Source organism: Dama dama, chromosome 26 (genome assembly GCF_033118175.1).
Source record: "Dama dama isolate Ldn47 chromosome 26, ASM3311817v1, whole genome shotgun sequence".
Taxonomy (NCBI): Eukaryota; Metazoa; Chordata; class Mammalia; order Artiodactyla; family Cervidae; genus Dama; species Dama dama.
The window spans coordinates 49,038,262-49,055,348 of NC_083706.1; the positions used below are offsets into that span (position 1 = coordinate 49,038,262).

General features: G+C 44.9%; 1 protein-coding gene across 5 annotated transcripts in view; it reads left to right on the forward strand.

Moving 5' to 3' along the window:
• SYTL3 (synaptotagmin like 3) overlaps positions 1–17,087 on the forward strand; it is a 91,083-nt gene that overhangs the window by 16,861 nt on the left and 57,135 nt on the right. For all 5 annotated transcript variants that reach the window (XM_061130265.1, XM_061130264.1, XM_061130263.1 and 2 more), the window contains exon 4: positions 12,836–12,900. In XM_061130265.1, coding sequence (XP_060986248.1) covers positions 12,836–12,900 — 65 coding nt within the window. The remainder of the gene's footprint in view (positions 1–12,835; positions 12,901–17,087) is intronic.

A 17,087-nucleotide genomic window follows, 5' to 3' on the forward strand; every position in this document is an offset into this window, starting at 1 on the left:
GGTGAGAGAGCTGAGTAATTACAACAACCCCTCCCCCCTTCATTTGCTTCCTTTCTTCGAAGCTTTCTACCCTCTCTAGTTTTGTCCACTCTGGCCTGCCGTCCACTCTTGGGGGGTCAAACCAAGGAAAAGGATGGTGAAGTGTGAGAGTCTTTGACAGTCTTAACTGGGACCTGGACAGGTTTTCAACCCCAATCATTTCCTCTCCCTGCTTCTTCTTCAGCCTGAGACTCATCCCTGAAGAAGTGGATTTGTTGTGGGAACCAGAGGGAAACATAGGTTTTAAAAGCAAGCAAAAAGAAAGTCTAGGGTAGCAGTTTTAAAGAAAGCAAAACCAGCGTTCAGACTGCTGCAGTCAGTGTGAAGGCCTGTGGGCAGCGCTGGCCTTGGGCTTGGGCTGAGGGTCCAGGAGACAACTGAGGATTCTCCCTGCTGGGCAAGTTTTCTGCTGAGGACCCTTGGGGGCTCAGGGGAGGGAGAGGGGAGGGAAGACTAAGCTGACTCAAGATGACTTCCCAGAGCACCCAGGTGGGAGCATTTCTGGAAGATGGTCAGGATTAGAGAGGGAAATGAACACAGTCAGGGACAAGGAATACCATGGGAATGAGTGCTGTCACCACTTGGGCACCTCTGCCGGGCATGTCTTGACACCATATGCTTTGTTTAAATCTTCAAACAGTCTTACATGGCAGTTACTACTATTATCCCAGTTTTATGGGTGAAGAAGCAGAGGCTTAGAGACCCAAGGGAGACCAAGACCACATAGTAAGACTAGAACCAGTCTCCTGAGTGCCAGCGCTTCTTTTTTTTTTTTTTCAATTACTGTGAATGATCCAAAATTATTTTTAATGGTAAAAACTGAAGATATATAAGAAAACAATCAAGTAGAATATCATACCAGTGACAGACTTTATTTTCTTTGGCTCCAAAATCACTGCAGACGGTGACTGCAGCCATGAAATTAAGACACTTGCTCTTTGTAAGGAAAGCTATGACCAACCTAGACAGCGTTTTTTTGTTTTTTTTTTTTTTAGACAACGTTTTAAAAAGTAGAGACATCACTTTGCTGACAAGGTTATGTCTAGTCAAAGCTATGGTTTTTCCAGTGGTCATGTATGGATGTCAGAGTTGGACCATAAAGAAGGCTGAGCGCCGAAGAATTGATGCTTTTGAACTGTAGTGTTGGAGAAGACTCTTGAGAGTCTCTTGGACTGCAAGGAGATCAAACCAGTCCATCCTAAAGGAGATCAGTTCTGGGTGTTCATTGGAAGGACTAATGCTGAACCTGAAACTCCAATACTTTGGCCACCTGATGCAAAGAGGTGACTCATTTGAAAAGATCCTGATGCTGGGAAAGATTGAAGGCGGGAGGAGAAGGGGACGACAGAGGATGAGATGGTTAGATGGCATCACCAACTCAATGGACATGAGTTTGGGTAAACTCTGGGAGTTGGTGATGGACAGGGAGGCCTGGCCTGCTGTGGTTCATGGGGTCACAAAGAGTTGGACACGACTGAGTGACTAAACTGAACTGAACTGACAGAAGCTATGTTCCTGCATTTCACATGAAGAAGCATATAGACAAGCTAAATAAACTGAGTAAAATATTTCATGTAGCTGTACATTTACACAATTTCCAGAGGTTAGGCACTAAGTGTAATTTCACAGAAAAAGAGCCATTTGTTCTTTAAAATACATTTTTTCTTTTTTACTTCTGAACTGGAAACAGCAGCTGTTTTAGTTCTTAGCAAAGCGCTTGTCTGTTTCACACAGGGTAGGTGTACTTTGTTCTGTGTGAATGGATAATGATAATTACATGAAGGATCATAATATGCTCTTTCAGTTCAGTTCAGTTGCTCAATCGTGTCTGACTCTTTGTGACCCCATGGACTGCAGCATGCTAGGCTTCCCTGTCCATCACCAACTCCAGGAGCTTACTCAAACTCATGTCCATTGAGTCCGTGATGTCATCCAACCATCTTATCCTCTGTTGTCCCCTTCTCCTCCTGCCTTCAATCTTTCCCAGTATCAGGGGCTTTTCAAATGAGTTAGTTCTTCACATCAGGTGGCCAAAGTATTGGAGTTTCAGCTTCAGCATCAGTCCTTCCGATGAATATTTAGGATTGATTTCCTTTAGGATTGACTGGTTTGATCTCCTCACAGTCCAAGGGACTCTCAAGAGTCTTCTCCAACACCACAGTTCAAAAGCATCAATTCTCCAGCACTCAGCTTTCTGTATAGTCCAACTCTCATATCCATGGATGCTTAGTCGCTTCAGCCGTGTCCGACTCTTTGCCGCCCCTTGGACTGTAGCCCACCAGGCTTCTCTGTCCATGGGATTCTCCAGGCAAGAATACTGGAGTGGGTTGCCATTTCCTTCTCCACACATCCATACATGACTACTGGAAAAACCATAGCTTTGACTGCTGCTGCTGCTGCTGCTAAGTCACTTCAGTAGTGTCCGACTCTGTGCGACCCCATAGATGGCAGCCCATCAGGCCCCCCGTCCCTGGGGTTCTCCAGGCAAGAACACTGGAGTGGGTTGCCATTTCCTTCTCCAATGCATAAAAGTGAAAGTGAAATTGCTCAGTCATGTCTGACTTTTAGTGACCCCATGGACTGCAGCCTACCAGGCTCCTCCATCCATGGGATTTTCCAGGCAAGAGTACTAGAGTAGGGTGCCATTGCCTTCTCTGATAGCTTTGACTAGACAGACTTTTGTTGGCCAAGTAATGTCTCTGCTTTATAATATGCTGTCTAGGTTGGTCATAGCTTTTCTTCCAAGGAGCAAGTATCTTTTAATTTCATGGCTGCAGTCACCATCTGCAGTGGTTTGGGAGCCCAAAAACATAAAGTCTCTCACTGTTTCTATTGTTTCCCCATCTATTTGCCACGAAGTGATGGGATCAGTTGCCATGATCTTAGTTTTCTGAATATTGAGTTTTAAGCCAACTTTTTCACTCTCCTCTTTCACTTTCATCAAGAGGCTCTTTAGTTCTTCTTCGTGTTCCGCCATAAGTGTGGTGTCATCTGCATATCTGAGGTTATTGATATTTCTTCTGGCAATCTTAATTCCAGCTTGTGCTTCATCCCGTCTAGCATTTTGCATGATGTACTCTGCACAGAAGTTAAATAAGCAGGGTGACAATGTATAGCCTTAGCATACTTCTTTCCCAATTTGGAACCAGTCTGTTGTTCCATGTTTGGTTCTAACTGTTGCTTCTTGACCTGCATACAGATTTCTCAGGAAGCAGGTCAGGTGGTCTGGTGTTCCCATCTCTTTCAGAATTTTCCAGTTTGTTGTGATCCACACAGTCAAAGGCTTTGATGTAGTCAATAAAGCAAAAATAGATGTTTTTCTGGAACTCTCTTGCTTTCCCAATGATCCAATGGATGTTGGCAATTTGATCTCTGGTTCCTCTGCCTTTCTAAATCCATCTTGAACATTTGGAAGTTCATGGTTCATGTATTGCTGAAGCCTGGCTTGGAGAATTTTGAGCATTACTTTACTAGCGTGTGAGATGAGTGTAATTGTGCAATAGTTTGAACATTCTTTGGCATTGCCTTTCTTTGGAATTGGAATGAAAACTGACCTTTTCCAGTCCTGTGGCCACTGCTGAGATTTCTAAATTTCCTGGCATATTGAGTGCAGCACTTTCACAGCATCATCTTTTAGTATTCGAAATAGTTCAACTGGAATTCCATCACCTCCACTAGCTTTGTTCATAGTGATGCTTCCTAAGGCCCACTTGACTTCACATTCCAGGATGTGTGCCTCTAGGTGAGTGATCACACCATCGTGGCTATCTGGGTCATGAAGATCTTTTTTGTATAATTCTTCTGTGTATTCTTGCCACCTCTTCTTAATATCTTCTGCTTCTGTTAGGTACATACCATTTCTGTGCTTTTTTGTCCTATATTCTTTGAATGAAAAGTTCCCTTGTTATCTCTAATTTTCTTGAAGAGATCTGTAGTCTTTCCCATTCTATTATTTTCCTCTATTTCTTTGCACTGATCACTGAGGAAGGCTTTTAAATCTCTCCTTGCCATTCTTTGAAACTCTGCCTTCAAATGGGTATATGTTTCCTTTTCTCCTTTGCCTTTAGCTTCTCTTATTGTCTCAGCTATTTGTAAGGCCTCCTCAGACAGCCATTTTGCCTTTTTGCATTTCTTTTTCTTACATATGCTTTTTATCCATTGGCCAAATGAGGGTACAAATGACTTAATAGTCTTTGAAGCCTTCTGTTATTACCAAACATACAGTAAAAAAGTGGAAATTTGTGGGGGTACTTTTTGAAAAAGTTTGTTTTTGAATAGTTTATTTTGTGCTTACTAAAGGAATATTTACACAGTAGTTTGAGTATCGTTCCTTTTGTTAAAGTTGACATTTCTCCTATGGTCAGTCATGGCAGATCTTGCTTCAAAATGCCTTTTTGAGATGAGTAAGCTTCCTGTATGCTTAAGTTCAGACTTGAAGTTGTCCCTCACTCATTTCCGCTGAACCTTTCGCCCGACAGGAAGGTCAGTGCCAGGAGGCCATTTTCCCAGGCTGGCACTCGATGTGCTGGTGAAGGGCTGCCTTGGTTAGAGCTCTGGGCTGAAATGTAGCCGATAGTTATGAACATTGGGGGTGAAGGGCTACCAGACAGGCTTGTAGGCCCTTTCCAGTCATGTTTTCATAGGGATTTCCACAATAACAGACCCACATCCATAGATCAGACCAAGAGTGTGTTCCAGTGCCAAAGAGACATCATGGGTAGATTTTTCTAATTTTAAGTGATTCTAATCCTGCACTGTTTCATGAATGCATATCCTGATTTCCCAAGTTGGAGTTTCTTTATTTCGGTTTATTTTCAGTCAATTAAAGTGTCTCTTCAAAGATTTTTCCTTCCATGACTGATTCATGTCAATGTATGGCAAAAACCACTACAATATTGTAAAGTAATTAGCCTCCAACTAATAAAAATAAATGGGAAAAAAAAAAGATTTTTCTTCTCAGAAGAGCATGTGGGTGATGGGTATTTTAAGCCATTGCCTATCTGAGGATGCCTTCAATAGCCTTTCCTCACAAATAAGGACTTCACTGGGTTTTATTCATTTTTTAAACTGTTTTGTTTTCGGGTGTAGCTGATTAACAATGTGATAGCTGTTTCAGATGAAGAACCAAGAGACTCAGTCATACATTCAGATCTATCCACTCTCCACCAGACTCCCCTCCCATCCAGGGTGCCAGACCACCCCGAGCAGAGTTCTACGTGCTGTACGTTTGGTCCTTGTCTGCATCTGTTTTCAACAGAGCAGTAGGACTACACTGGGTTTTAAAATCTCAGGTCCCAACTTTCCATCTTTAAGTTCATTTAATGTGTTATCATTGTCCTTTGGAATCTACTGTGACAGACACATTGCAGACTAGCTCTATTTTTCTTTATTGATCATCTGCATTTTAGGTAGTAGGAGCATACTGGGTTTTTTCCGTATCCTTGTCATTGAAGGCAGTTTCTAATATCGTCCTGGGTCTGAGTCTCTCCACACTGATTTTCATGGAATAAGGAGAATTCCCCAGAGCTGGCTGTGCCTTGGATCTGCTTGCTGGTGGATTTTTTTAAAATTATTTTTAATTGTGGAGAAATACACATAAAATGTACCACCATAGCTATGGCTAAGTGAACAGTTTAATGGCATTTGAAACTGTGGGTAATCATTAGTCAAACCCACTTCATCAGCCTTTACTCATCAAGGTCGTCCAGGAGACTTACATACCCGCCATTACCTTTTTAAAAAATTTCATTTATTGTTGCTGCTCTGGGTCTTGGTTGCTGCACACGGACTTTCTCTAGTTGGGGTGAGCAGGGGTCTACTCCTCATTGTGGTGCATGGGCTTCTCATTGCGGTGGCTTCTCTTGTTGTGGAACACAGGCTCTAGGGTACGCGGGCTTCAGTGGCTGTGGCGCAGGGGCTTAGGTTCTCTGTGGCATGTGGGATTTTCCCAGACCAGGGATCGAGTCCCGTGTTCCCCGCATTGGCAGATGGATTCTTATCCCCTGTGCCACCAGGGAAGGCCCTCGGTTATTTCTTAAATTTCAATTAATTATGGCTGTGCTGCGGCTTCCTTGTTGCGTGCTGGCTTTCTCTGGTTGCAACACACCCTCCATTCTTGTCCTAAACGGTGAGATGTTCACTAAGAGAGTTGTTTTCCAGGAACTGGGAGTCAGCGGCCTATAATTTGAGCTTAATTGGCTGAAATTGGATAGGCCCACCCACCCTCCAACTGCGCATGAGTGAGCGACCTCTCCATGACCTTTTGAGGTCAGAGGGCAAAAACTCTACCTCCAGATCGTGGTGAGCACCTCCATCTTGCCAGGAGCAGAGGCCTGGAGCCTAGTTATGCCTGCGCACAATGGCCATGGCCCACCTTTTTCCAATCACCCTTCCCCACACTCTGCACGCCCACTTTGCCATTCCCTGCCGCTTTAGCCTTCATTGCATCAGTACTACGAACCCCTTGTGTCTGGGAGGTGGATCTGAGGCCTGCTCTTTCTCTAGGCTTTGCTGCAAATTTGAGCGTCTCAGCTTACTGCACGTCGGGGAAGCCCAACCTGGTAATACCTGCGTGTTGTTGTACAACTTCCGGGCTTTTTCATCTTGCACAACTGAAACTCTGTTCCATTCAACAGCTCCCTTTCTTCCCTCCCTCCCCCTCCCCAGCCCCTCTGCCTGCATCCCTCTTTCTGACTCTCTGACTCCCCTGGGCCGCTCCCACAGGTGGAATCATACAGTATTTGTCTCTCTGGGTCTGGCTCATTTCACTAAGCACACGGTTTTCAAGGTTCATCCATGTTGTAGCACGCTGCAGAATTCATTCCTTCCTTCTTAAGGCTGCCCTCACATTCTTGAGTGTGTATGAATCACGTTTTGTTTGTCCGTTCATCTGCTGATGATGCTTGGGTTGCTTCTACCCTTTGGCTATTGTGAATAGTGGGTGTGCAAACATCTCTTTGAGGCCCTGCTTTCAATCCTTTCAGGTGTATTCCCAGAAATGGGACTGCTGAGTCACATGGTATTTCTGTGTTTAATTTTTTGAGACCCACCATACAGTTTCCAACAGCTGAGCTGTTTCACATTCCCACCAACAGTGCACGAGGATTCCAGTTTCTTCACTTGTTGTCTTCTGAGTTTTTTTTTTTTTATTTTTTTAATGGTAGTTACTAATGGGGGTGGGGTGGGGGTTTGCTTGTGTTTTGACTTTGTAACATTTTCTTCAGTCAGGTCTGATTATTCTTTAATGCCACTTGCCCTGGCTTATTCAGGAATAACTTAGGTTGGCCTTGCAATCTCTCTTCCATTTGTATTCCTTATCCTTCAACATTTACTGTCTTTTTCTTTTGTGTTCTGGGAAGGCATCCTTACTGAGTCAGCATCATTGATTCAACTTTCCAGATTCTCAATTCTGCTCTTTCCTGTTGGTAAAACAGCTTGTTCTGCGTTTGCATTGTTGTTTCCTAAATGTTCCTTGATTCTAGTGTGTTGTCTCTTGTTGGCTTTTCCTTAAGTTTTTTTGTTTCTTTTTCATAGAAAAGAAGGAAAGAAAAAAAAAAAGAAACGAAGGAAAGAGGGTGTTAGTCTCTCAGTTGTGTCCAACTCTTTGCGACCCACAGACTGTAGCCCGCCAGGCTCCTCTGTCCATGGAAATCTCCAGGCAAGAATATTGGAGTGGGTTGCCATTTCCTTCTCCAGGGGATCATCCCAACCCAGGGACTGAACCCAGATCTCCTGCATTGCAGGCAGATTCTTTACTGTCTGAGCCACCAGTGAAGCCCCCTTTTTCACAAGAGGTGGGTCTTAAATGCCTTTGAAGATGACGGCTTTCTGAAACTTTCCTTGGTTCCCGCAGTGATGCACCTGAGTAGCCATTCCTGGTCTGCAGGACTCTCTCTCCTGTCTGGGGCCTTTTGTCAGAGGCTCTGCGTTGTCTTCGGACCACCAGGTTGAGGGTTTACCAACAGAGCCCTTGCTCCTTGTCTTTATGGAGTGCTGGTGGAGCCAGTTCTTAGATCTGTAGGGAAGACAGGGTGGTCCACAGTGTTCAGCCTGCTTTCTGTTTTCAAGGCTTTAGGAGTGCAGCACTGTCCAGCTACAGGAGAACTATTTCATTGACTAATTTTCTGATAAACCAGGGACTGCAAACTCATGGCCAGCAGGCAGCAAAGAGCCCACGGCTTTGTTTTGCTGTCCTGCTGTGTCTAATAGTTACTATTTTAATGCCTTAAAGCAGGGCATGGGTCCTCTAGCTCACCATAGAGCCTACCCCGCCCTCTTGTCTCATCTCTCACCCACTCTCTTGGTCTAGTTTCTGCTTGGTGCCTGACTTTGTGACCCCTGCCCCTACACATTCAGAAAGCATGACAAACGTCTGACCTGGGTGCCACTGGGGCTCCACCTATGTCGGTCCCACCTTATCCCTTCAGTTCTCAGGATGCTCCCTGCAGGGGTGGAGATGTTCATTTATTCATCTGTCCACACGTTTATTCACTGGCCCCACCTAAGTTGTGCTTGGGGCTGTGGATACAGCGCTGAATTTAACACAGAGGGGACCTGCCTCCTCTCAGCGGTCAAGTAGAGTTATTCCTGTTTTGCAGGAAGCGATGGTAGCCATTTGATTAAAATCTCTCCTTTATCTTATCTTGAGTCTGACTTCTCTCCTAGTTACCTAGGATTTAATCACAACATCAGTCTTTTTTTCCTGTAAGAACATTGAAATCAGATCAACTGAGCTGGTTGGTAGAAAGAAAAAAAAAAAAACCACCTCATTATTTTGCTTTGTAACTAAAACTGCCTTAGATATAAGATTATTTGAAGTAGAAAAACATTTTTTTTTCAACTGTATGGGTGCATAAGACCATTTTAGCTGGGAATTATCAAGTGGTTAGTACAAAGAAATTAAGTTGATGCTTGGTTTACATTATTTGGCATCTTTGTTTAGAGTTTTTGTAGCTTGTCTGTCCGATAAGACACCAAAACTTTCTTGAAGCTTCCTTGCCATCAGGGTGCTGGTTAGAGAGCAGGTCTGCCTGGGAAGGGTGTGTCTTAAGGCATTGGAAGAATCCTGGCATGCAGACAAATTTTCTACCTCTTGTTCGCTGAATGGTGGAAATACCTTTAGCAATTTCTGGGGACATCATGCTGGCTTCTCCTGGACTATAAAGTGTGGATGTGACAGCTTACCGACCTGCAGGTGCGAGTAATTTGAATGCAAAGTAAAGATGCAGTCTCGCAGGCCTGTTTGGCTCACTGCTTGCTGATAGTGATAAGGTCAAACTACCTTTCCATTAGGGTCCTCTGCTCATCGCATCATTGAACATTTGCATGCTAAAATTTGCAAAGTGCTTTTCAGCAGTTTTCTCTTTTGCTAATGAAATGGCAGCATTAGCGGAGTTCACGGCTATGAAAATGGATGCTGGAACCTCCAGCCGTTTATTAAGAGCAGTAGCACGTGCTTGGCGTTTATAATTACAGTGATCCCCCTGCAGAGTGAGTCGAAAGTCAGACACAGAACTCAGGTCTCTGACTCTAGACTTTTTGTTCCCTCCACCACCCCTGGATTTTGCTTTCTGAGATGTATTTATCAATTGGCTGAAAGAGTTTTAAAGAAGCAAGTTGCGATTCTACCAGAGAAATTTAAAACTGTTAATCTCTTGCTGGGCTCTGAAAATGTTCCAAGAAGTTTTCATAGCCAAATTCTGATTGAGTCATTGGGGGAGAAATTCCTTTGGTTCCTGTGAGTCAGGCTACGCTGAGCTGGCCTTAATGAAGACAGAGACATAGCAAGATTTGCTCACCTCTGTCTTAGTAAGACCCATAAATGGTCCTCCTTATAAAGCCTGGGATTTGTGTGGACAGGAAGCCATTATGAAAGCTACCAGGGAATAATTGTTCACGAAACAGCTGATTCTGCAGAAAGTGTAGAGATAGGGCTGCAGTCTAGTTCTCAAAGGAAATAGACTCAAATGCAAGAAGCGCTTGTTGTTGTACGGTTTAGGACTGTGGTACTTCTATCCTTCCATTCTTGAGTCACAGATAAGCCCAAGAGACCTGTGGGCTTGTGTCCAAATCTATCCCTGCCAAGGAAGCTCGTGCTTGAATTTCACAACTAATCCATTGGGATCCTGTAAGAGGATTAGTTGGTTGCATCAGATGCCTAGCACTAGAAGATACTAACATTTTACTTTATCTGCTTCTTGTATAGGTTCTGAAACCATGGCTAGAGGAAGACTTTTTAATAAAATGCTGTAAAATGTAATAAAATGAAAATGTTTATTCGGGCATTTTCACCTTTTGCTCCTCAGTCCCCTCAGCTATTCTTCCTTTTTTCGTGATTGTGTATTTACAGGTGTGTTTACTCCTCAGTGACAGCTTGTGTCTGGCTGGCTCAGCTGCCTATAGAGTCATGGACTGAGTTGCTGCAGAAATCTTAGCTCTGATTTCTTGTCTGGTCTGAGCCCTTGCCCCACCCGCAGCACCTGTCTCATATATAAATGTTTTTGGTCACAGGTAACAGGCTGGAGAATTTGAGAGAGTTAGATGAGTTGGAAGTGTCATGACCCCCAGGAAAGCAAATCAGGTTCAGCTCAGTCGTGTCCGACCCCTTGCAACCTCATGGACTGCAGCACGCCAGGCCTCCCTGTCCGTCACCAACTCCCAGAGTTTACTCAAACTCATGTCCACTGAGTCGGTGATGCCATCCAGCCATCTCATCCTCTGTCGTCCTCTTCTCCTCCCACCTTCAATCCCTCCCAGCATCAGGGTCTTTTCCAGTGAGTCAGTTCTTCGCATCAGGTGGCCAAAGTATTGGAGTTTCAGCTTCAGCATCAGTCCTTCCAATGAATATTCAGGACTGATTTCCTTTAGGATGGACTGGTTGGATCTCTTTGCAGTCCAAAGGACTCTCAAGAGTCTTCTCCAACACCACAGTTCAAAGCATCAATTCTTCGGTGCTCAGCTTTCTTTATAGTACAACTATCACGACAAGTCAGGAAGTGAAGTTTATACATCAGAGGGAGGCCTCTTTGTTTCCACATTTTATTTTTCTCTCCTGCTATCCTCATCCTAATGCTTAGACTTTGTCCTGCTTATAAGGATGGAGGAAGCATCCTCAGAAATAGAGCAATTGAATTCACCACCCCGCTTATCCCTCGGAACTTTCCCTGTGTTTTGACCCTCTGCTTGTCTTAAGTACCAGAGGGGAAACTTCTGTGGGGTTGCTATGTTCTCCTTCACGTGTTTTGTGTCGATTTAGTAGATTAGATATCTGAATTTCTGATTTATGGGTGAAAACGTTTCCCCTTCTCTCTCGAGATATGTCACAGTTGCATGTTTCATACATTTTTGGCTCTGAATGATAGCGACTGATTATCAAAATTCTGTTGCCAAAATTCATACATGCTGTATGTACATTTTCCTTATTCTAGTCACTAATTGGGAGTAATCATTTGCGTCTTAATCAGAGAATATAATAGTTGCTAACAAGAAGGGGAGGAAGTTGGTTGATGTCTTCTAACAACTACTAAAGTTCCACAGAGAAAGATAGGATACTTTAAAAATGTAGATTGGCATATATTGGTGAACTGACTGCATTTATAAGCATTAATTTAAAACAATTCATTTGAGTTCATCTATAGCCTGAAAGAACCTAATGGAGAATGTATTTCAGAAAGTACACTTTGTAGAAGAGAATTTGACATGTGTTGAAGTTTTAATTTTTCTTAAACTTGCATAACCTAGGAATTGATACTTCTTTTTATAGCAGATGATTTTAATGGTGTCAATAATTTACAGTGTCTGTATGTTTAACTTCTTATATCCTGAAAGGCTATTGGCAATTCTGCCTTTCTGAGGCTCTATGAAGTAGTTTTGAGGCTCTATGAGGGTAGTTTTTTCAGAAGTTTGGAAATTGGAAGCTATTAAGAGCTAACATGCTCTGGGAGCTAACATGCTTTAGGACTTCAGATTTGAGCAGTGGCCATACAAGGTTCCCGCACTGCTCTGCCTGTGTGTAGGACAGGAGGGGATGTAGGGATGTAGACATGCCCAGGGAGCTGCCATCAGACTGGCTGCCCAGCGAGAGGTCACTTCCGCTGCCTCTCAAGTGGCCCCCGGATCCCCAGTGAAGCCCTTTGATCCCATGTCCCAGACATCACGTCCTCCCAGGAACCTTCTCAGGTGAATCCACCCTGCTGGCTCTTGGTAAATGTTGTGGTTAACTCAAACTAACTCACTGTAACCCAAGGATGATCTCACTTAGCTGAATAGACAACATTGAATTTCTCTGATTATCCTTCATGCCATCGTTCCCCACCATAAGCATGCTAAACTGGTCATTTTGATGGCGATTTTGTTTCTCCCTATATATTTATTGTGTATGTGTTAAACACATATGTTAATATGTATGTATCACATGGACTTACAGGGTAAAATGTACCCAAGTAGAAACTCCAGCTTTGTAGCTCATTTCAACCTTAACTTTTTATTTATTTTACTTATTTTTATTTTTATTGATGTATAGTTGATTGTTTCAGGTGTATAGTAAAGTGATTTAGTTTGATATATAATATTCCTTTTCAGAATAGGAATATAATATTCCTTTTGTAGCTTTGCTGCTTTCCAGTCAAATCACTTAACCTCTATGGGAAATCTGTATAGTTAGGGATCTGGGCCAGAAATTTGAACTCTAAGCTCTTTTGCTAGACTAATATTTTGGTATTATCTCCCTACTTGGTATGAGTCAAATACAGCACCACCCACATCGCTCTCTGAGGCTTCCTTTCTGCTTGTTTTTCAGAAATGTGAAAATAAAAACTGGAGACTGGTTCTTCGAGGAACGAGCCAAGAAATTTCCAACTGAAGGTAAATGCCCTTAAAATGTTTGCTAAAGTGGAATGTATTCCCAGTTTAAAAATATTTGGTGGTAAGACTTTTGAATGTGCAAAACTTAACAAGGTGTGGTATGGGCATCTATCTGGTTGGTCCTCCCGTTCCTTTGGTCTGAACGTTCCTGTCTTTGGCCCTCAGCTCATGTGGTCCACCACCTTTGCTTGTGGGGCTTCCCTCTGTACCCGCACTTAACCCAGCTCTAACCCCGCTAGAACCTGCCTATTCTCCGTGAAGTTCCCCTGATCTCTGTCCTGGGAGTGATGTCTCCTTCCTCCCAACCACGGGCTTGTGCATCTCTTCCATAACTGTTAAAAGTGCCCTGTATTATATCATCACTGATGCCCTTCTTTCTCTCCATCAGCAGACACTCTGCCTTTAAAATCCTGTTAGCTCCTTACAGCCCCAAACCTTGTTCATGATAATTGATCAAAATGATGGAATGAGTCACTGAAGACCACGGTGAGAGAATTGTGTTAGAATTTAGCAGATTCTGGTGACTCTGAAGTGAGCACGTGTGATTATCTGAGTAGAGTGTGTGTTTGGCCTCTGCACCGCAGATGTCTGAAAAAGCTCTAGCCCAGTTGGTAGAATGGTGTCATTAGTAGCTGGGCGTCAGGGCTGCGGAGAGAACAGGTCACGCTTTGGTTACAGAAGTGTCACGTGAGAGGATGTGGGCTGGGCAGATGAGAGGATAACTTATCAGGCAGAGGCGCACTCACACGTGGTCAGAGTAGAGCGGCGGCCGCTTGCTCTGTGCACCCCCCCAGTCTGGGTGTGGAGGCGATGATCTCGGGTGGCCCCAGCCTGTGGTGGCTTGGATCTGGTTTTCAGTTCCTGGCCAGAGACTGAACTTAGGCTGCAGAGGCGAAAGCCTCGAATCCCCGCTGCTAGAGCCCCAGGGACCAGGGGCCGGTGACAAGGCCCCAGCCCGTCAGCTGTGTAGAAATGTATTTCCATAGAGAGAGAGAAAGCAGCGAAACAAGTAAAGTGTCTGTTAGGAGGAAAAAGGCTACGTGTGGATACACACACAAGTGGACTCCGAGCTGTGCCCTTGTGGTGGTTTGAATCCCTTGAAAGATTGAAGGCGGGAGGAGAAGGGGCGACAGAGGATGAGCTGGTTGGATGGCATCACTGACTCCATGCACATGCGTTTGAGCAAGCTCTGGGAAGTAGTGAAAGACAGGGAAGCCCGCCATGCTGCCATCCCTGGGGTCACAGAGTCAGACACGACTGAACAACAGCATGTGGAGCATTTCTCCCGGGTTTCCTCTGGCCAGTCGTCCTGCTTGCCTGGTTCTGAGTCAGGTTTTGGTTTATCTCAGGGTCCTCCTGTGTGTGCACACATCTCTTAGCCAAGATGGATTCTAGCGAGGAGGCCTCTGGGTAGTTGACCTGACTTACCACGAGGTGACACCCCTTCCCTTTTTGACCTCCAAGGAACCTCTCTGCACGTGTATAGTCAGGAAGGCGGTCTGGACTCCGAGAATGAGGAGCATGTGGTCTCCTATCTCCTGTCTGGGCAGCAGGGCTCAGTTCTTCTCTCGCTCCTCGTCTTGGGAGCGTCTGTCCACACGAGACAAACTCTGGCAGTTCGGCCGGGGGCCCATCTGTCTCCTGTCTCAGTGACGGGGTGTCGCCTTCCTCTGTGACGTGTGATCATGGGCAGTGCACAGAGGGAGCCTGGGCTGAGCTGGAGGGGGTGGGGTGGCTGCAAACACTGTGTGTGGTGGGGGGAGTCATGGTCATAGTCTGAGGTGTTCAGCATTAGCTGAAGTGACTCGTTGGAAAAGACCCTGATGCTGGGAGGGATTGGGGGCAGGAGGAGAAGGGGACGACAGAGGATGAGATGGCTGGATGGCATCACCGACTTGATGGGCATGAGTTTGAGTAAGCTCCGGGAGTTTGTGATGGACAGGGAGGCCTGGTGTGCTGCGATTATGGGGTCGCAAAGAGTCAGACACGACTGAGTGACTGAACTGAACTGAATTCAAAGTGCATGCATGTTGACACATAAAGGGAATAATTCGTCTAGAGTGTTGATGCTCCGCTTTTATTTTAATAAAAGCACCTAGAACTGAGGTTTAGTTGGCAGTAAATTCTCCCTGGATTACATTCCTAACTCTGCTTATTGAAGAAAAAGTGACATTTCTGCCGAATTTGTTAGAAATCTGGAGGAATATCTAACACTGATGGGATTGTTCAAGCCGGGGAAAAAAAAAACAAATGTAGCAAGTGTGTATGATTTTTACCTAGATCTGTGTTTCTCTGTCCTTTTTTCATTGGTGTCCTCTTTCCAGCCCACAAACAGCCTAGTCAACACTTTGTTTCCTAAATATTACCCGTTCATGAAAGTTTAATAGCCCAGATATACTGCATAGCTGTTTGTGTATGGAAACCTTTTGGAGCAGACCACAAACTCTTGTGACATCTAAGATGTTTTTCATCCTCCAAGCAGTGTTTGCTCCTTGAGGGCCATCATCCTGTGTCTACGCGGTACACTGTCTAAGCAAGCCATGGCCACCTGGAGTTTTCTTGTTTATTGTTTTGTTTCTTGAAAATAGTTTTTGGTTGGAGGGTCTAGGATCGTCTTCAGGTGGTATATAGGTTCTCATTTTTTCACTCCTAGTCCTAGTTCATAAATAATAAGTCTGTAGGGAGTGAAGTTTTTGTTATTTCTCAAGACCAATTCAGTGAAGACATCCTGGGATTTTTTTTTAGTATATTATTGGCAGTTTCGGTATCATTATTTCAGGTAGGGAAGTTAATTTGCAGACCATGTGTGTACATACACATGTTGCTGCCTCATCTTTTCAGCATTCTTCCTCTTCTAAGTGAGGAGGAGAAGTTGGTCAATCCACCAGGATAACTTAGGAGCTAAAAAAGGGAAGAGGAAAGAAGTGCGACCAACTTCCTGGGTTTCTCTTCCTTGTCCAGCGACTTTTCCACCAGAATGAAAACATCACTAAGAAAAAAAAAAAGAGTAATGGAAGTCAGCATAGGTATGAATCGTTTTTTTCAATTTGTGTTGTTTTCCCCAAAGTAGGACGCAAAAGAAAATTCGAATCCTTCCTTCTCTGCAGTGCGTCCTCAAGTGCTGAGATGCCTCATTTTCCTGTGGCCTGATTTTAGTCAAGTTGGGCTCAGAAGGCGTGGAGAGAGGAAAAGTGCCACGTGGGGGGTGGGTGATCGCAAGGAAGACGGTGGGCCTGACCACAGGTGGGAGGGAGGAGATGGGTCAGCAAGGGGGGCTCTGCAGGGTTATCCGGACAGGCAGGCACTCCGCCTCATCTATCCATGCCCCCGAAAGAGACTGAGCTGAGTTGGGGCGCTCCATCAGATGAGGGCCACTCGCGCTGATTTGAAGGCGGAGTTTAGGGACTTGGTTAGAGAAGTGTTATTGGAGGGCCTGGAAAAGCATAAAGAGACCAGTGAGGGAGCAGAGATGGGCCTGCGGGGAGCAGACACGGCCAGGCCGCCTGCTGCGTGGATCTGATGGAGACAAGGGTGAGACCCTCCTCCTCGCTGCCTCTCCGGGTGCTCTGCTAAGTCGTTCAGTCGTGTCTGACTCTGCGACCCCGTGGACTGTAGCCCACCAGGCTTCTCTGTCCATGGGAATCTCCAGGCAAGAATACTGGAGTGGGTTGCCATGCCCTCCTCCAGGGGACCTTCCCAACCCAGGGATCAAACCCAGGTCTCCTGCCTGGCAGGCGGATTTTACCGTCTGAGCCACCAGGGAACCCAAGAAGACTGGAGTGGGTAGCCTATCCCTTCTCCAGGGGATCTTCCCAACCCAGGAATCTTTACCTGATGGATTCTTTACCCCCTGAGCTACCAGGGAAGCCCTCCCTCCCCCTGCTGGGCCCTACTAGGGAATCTGAGCTCCTGATGTGTTTGAGAAAAAGATGATTCTGCCTATTACCTGATGTGTTTGTCGTCACAGTGGGAACTCAGCTCGCTCCAACCTTCAAAATCCTAAGTGGAAGCTAGGAAAACAAGAGGGTGGCTTAAAGCCCGAAAGGGGACGCGACGGCTCAAGCCAGTGCCTCTTTCTAGGCATTAATTATCTATTACTGGATAAAAAAATTGCTCCCAAACTGAGTGGGTTAAAACAGAATTATCACTTCATATGATTTCTGTCTCCAGCTGAAGGCTTGCCTGGG